The 1,798-nt window shown below is 55.8% G+C and overlaps 1 protein-coding gene across 1 annotated transcript in view; it reads left to right on the top strand.

Annotated features, from left to right (window-relative positions):
- Positions 1 to 768: 768 nt before the first annotated feature.
- Positions 769 to 1,798, top strand: part of CMTM4 (CKLF like MARVEL transmembrane domain containing 4) — a 20,976-nt gene continuing 19,946 nt past the window's right edge. The window contains exon 1 of the mRNA XM_030886593.2: positions 769 to 867. Within this exon, the coding sequence (XP_030742453.2) occupies positions 769 to 867 (99 nt within the window). The remainder of the gene's footprint in view (positions 868 to 1,798) is intronic.

Genomic DNA, 1,798 nt, shown 5'->3' with positions numbered 1-1,798 from the left:
AGTTCAGTGACGAGAGCAATCCCTCAGAGGCCACGAGGGAGCAAGAAGGTGCTGTCTACTTAGCTTGGCACCGTCCTGGGCATTGAGGGCAGAGTCATCGAGGCAGGTTAAAGCACTCGGAGGAGGAGCCTAAGCTGTATGCAAACACCAAGCCATTTCAGACCCGGGAGCCAATGTCTGCGGCTATGGGTTTGGCCGGTAGGTTGGTGGCGGGGAGGGCTTCCTGGAACCGATTCCCCATCAGATAACCAGGGGCAACGGCCATCTGAGGTTCCGAGTCAGCTCTGGTAGCCAGGTTGAGCAGTTGGAAAACCAGCAGCAGCTCCGAGGGAGACAAGACAAGGAGGCTTTCTCCAACTGCAAAGAGTCACTGTCTCAGAAGCCCACAGGGGCGGGCCCGGCCCTGCCCTGCCCTGCCCTGCCCTGGAGGGTCACTGCATGGGAATCCACTCGATGGCTGTGAGTTTGGTGTTGGTTTTAAATGGCTTCCCAGTTGGATTGAGACTCAAGATAGAAACAAGCCAATAAACATTGTAACACCTTTCTCCTCTTAAGGAAAAAATCTATACTTTATATATGTGTCAGTGCCAAGGCAAAATCTTTGTCCCCAAGGAGCTCCCAGCCTGCTTGCAGATGTAGGGTGGACAGAGGACTGAAGCCATTCTGACTTCCTGAGCCAGGGGCTCAGAGAGAGCCCTGGGGACAGCGGGCCCGCAGGGAAGCCCCCGTGGCCTTGGGTCAATTGGGTAGAGTGACATGAGGTGTGGGATGGCTGGTTCCTGGATTCAGGTGCTGGCGGACTGTGGCGGAGGATTGCACAGGTGTGGGGAGTTGGGGCAGGCCCGGGAAGGGAAGCAGGTGCGCCAGGTATGAAGCAGCAGGCACTGATAGGACCAGGCAAGTGATTCGGTGATGTTGGAAGGCGGGGGAGGAAGGAGGCAAGTCGGTCAGGGCCTGGGCTGCTGGGTTTGGGTTTTCTGAAAGAGACGGGAGTCTAGAGCTGGGGGGGATTCTAACAGCACTCCCCGTGTTGGTACAAATTTGCCCTTTGAGCCCTTCATTTCGGGGAGAGTAAAGTGGAAATCAGGATCACTTGCATTTATATTCCTTTTAGCATTTTGTCTTGGAGCTGAAACTTGGGGATCTCCACCCCCCATGGCTCTTTGCATGGCTCCTCAGTGTGTGGCGGGGGTGGGAATGAGGCTGTCCCTGGGGGGTGTGTGTGTGTGCAGAAGTGGTTTGGGTGAGGTTCTAGGGGAGACTCTGAGCGTGCCCCATCTTCACAGGTGGGTTAGTAGAGGAGGACACTTTGGGTCTTGGGGACCCAGGAGCTGACTGTCTGATGAGTGAAGCCCACGAGGGATGGCTAATGACCAGGGGCTGGTGGAGGGTGTGGGGAGGTTGGAGCCCCCACCCCCTGGGTTCACCTCCATGGAGTTGGTCGAAGGCCTGCACTTCTGGGTTTCCTTCCTTTTAGCCTTCATTTGTGCGCGTGGAAACACGCTTCCACTCAGCGGTCTCTACACACGTGGCTGGTGACCTGGCTTCCATCTTTCACATCATGTCAACACACTCGTTATTTCTGCTCCAGTTGTGTCACTGATTCACGCTCACCGCCACTCCCTGCACGTCACGGCTGTGCTCCAGTGATGCTCTCTCCTGGGTCTTACGTCATTTCTCTCTCTCTCTCTCTCTCTCTCTCTCACACACACACACACACACACACACACACACACACACACACACTTCCTAAAGATGGCATTCTTTGTGACCTGGGAGTTCTTCCAGCCTGGGGGGG

This window comes from Echinops telfairi, unplaced genomic scaffold (assembly GCF_000313985.2).
Source record: "Echinops telfairi isolate 266 unplaced genomic scaffold, ASM31398v2 ScPeMD7_2291;HRSCAF=2852, whole genome shotgun sequence".
Lineage (NCBI taxonomy): Eukaryota > Metazoa > Chordata > Mammalia > Afrosoricida > Tenrecidae > Echinops > Echinops telfairi.
Note: the sequence above shows the minus strand (reverse complement) of the source record. Positions and strands in the feature narration are given on the sequence as shown.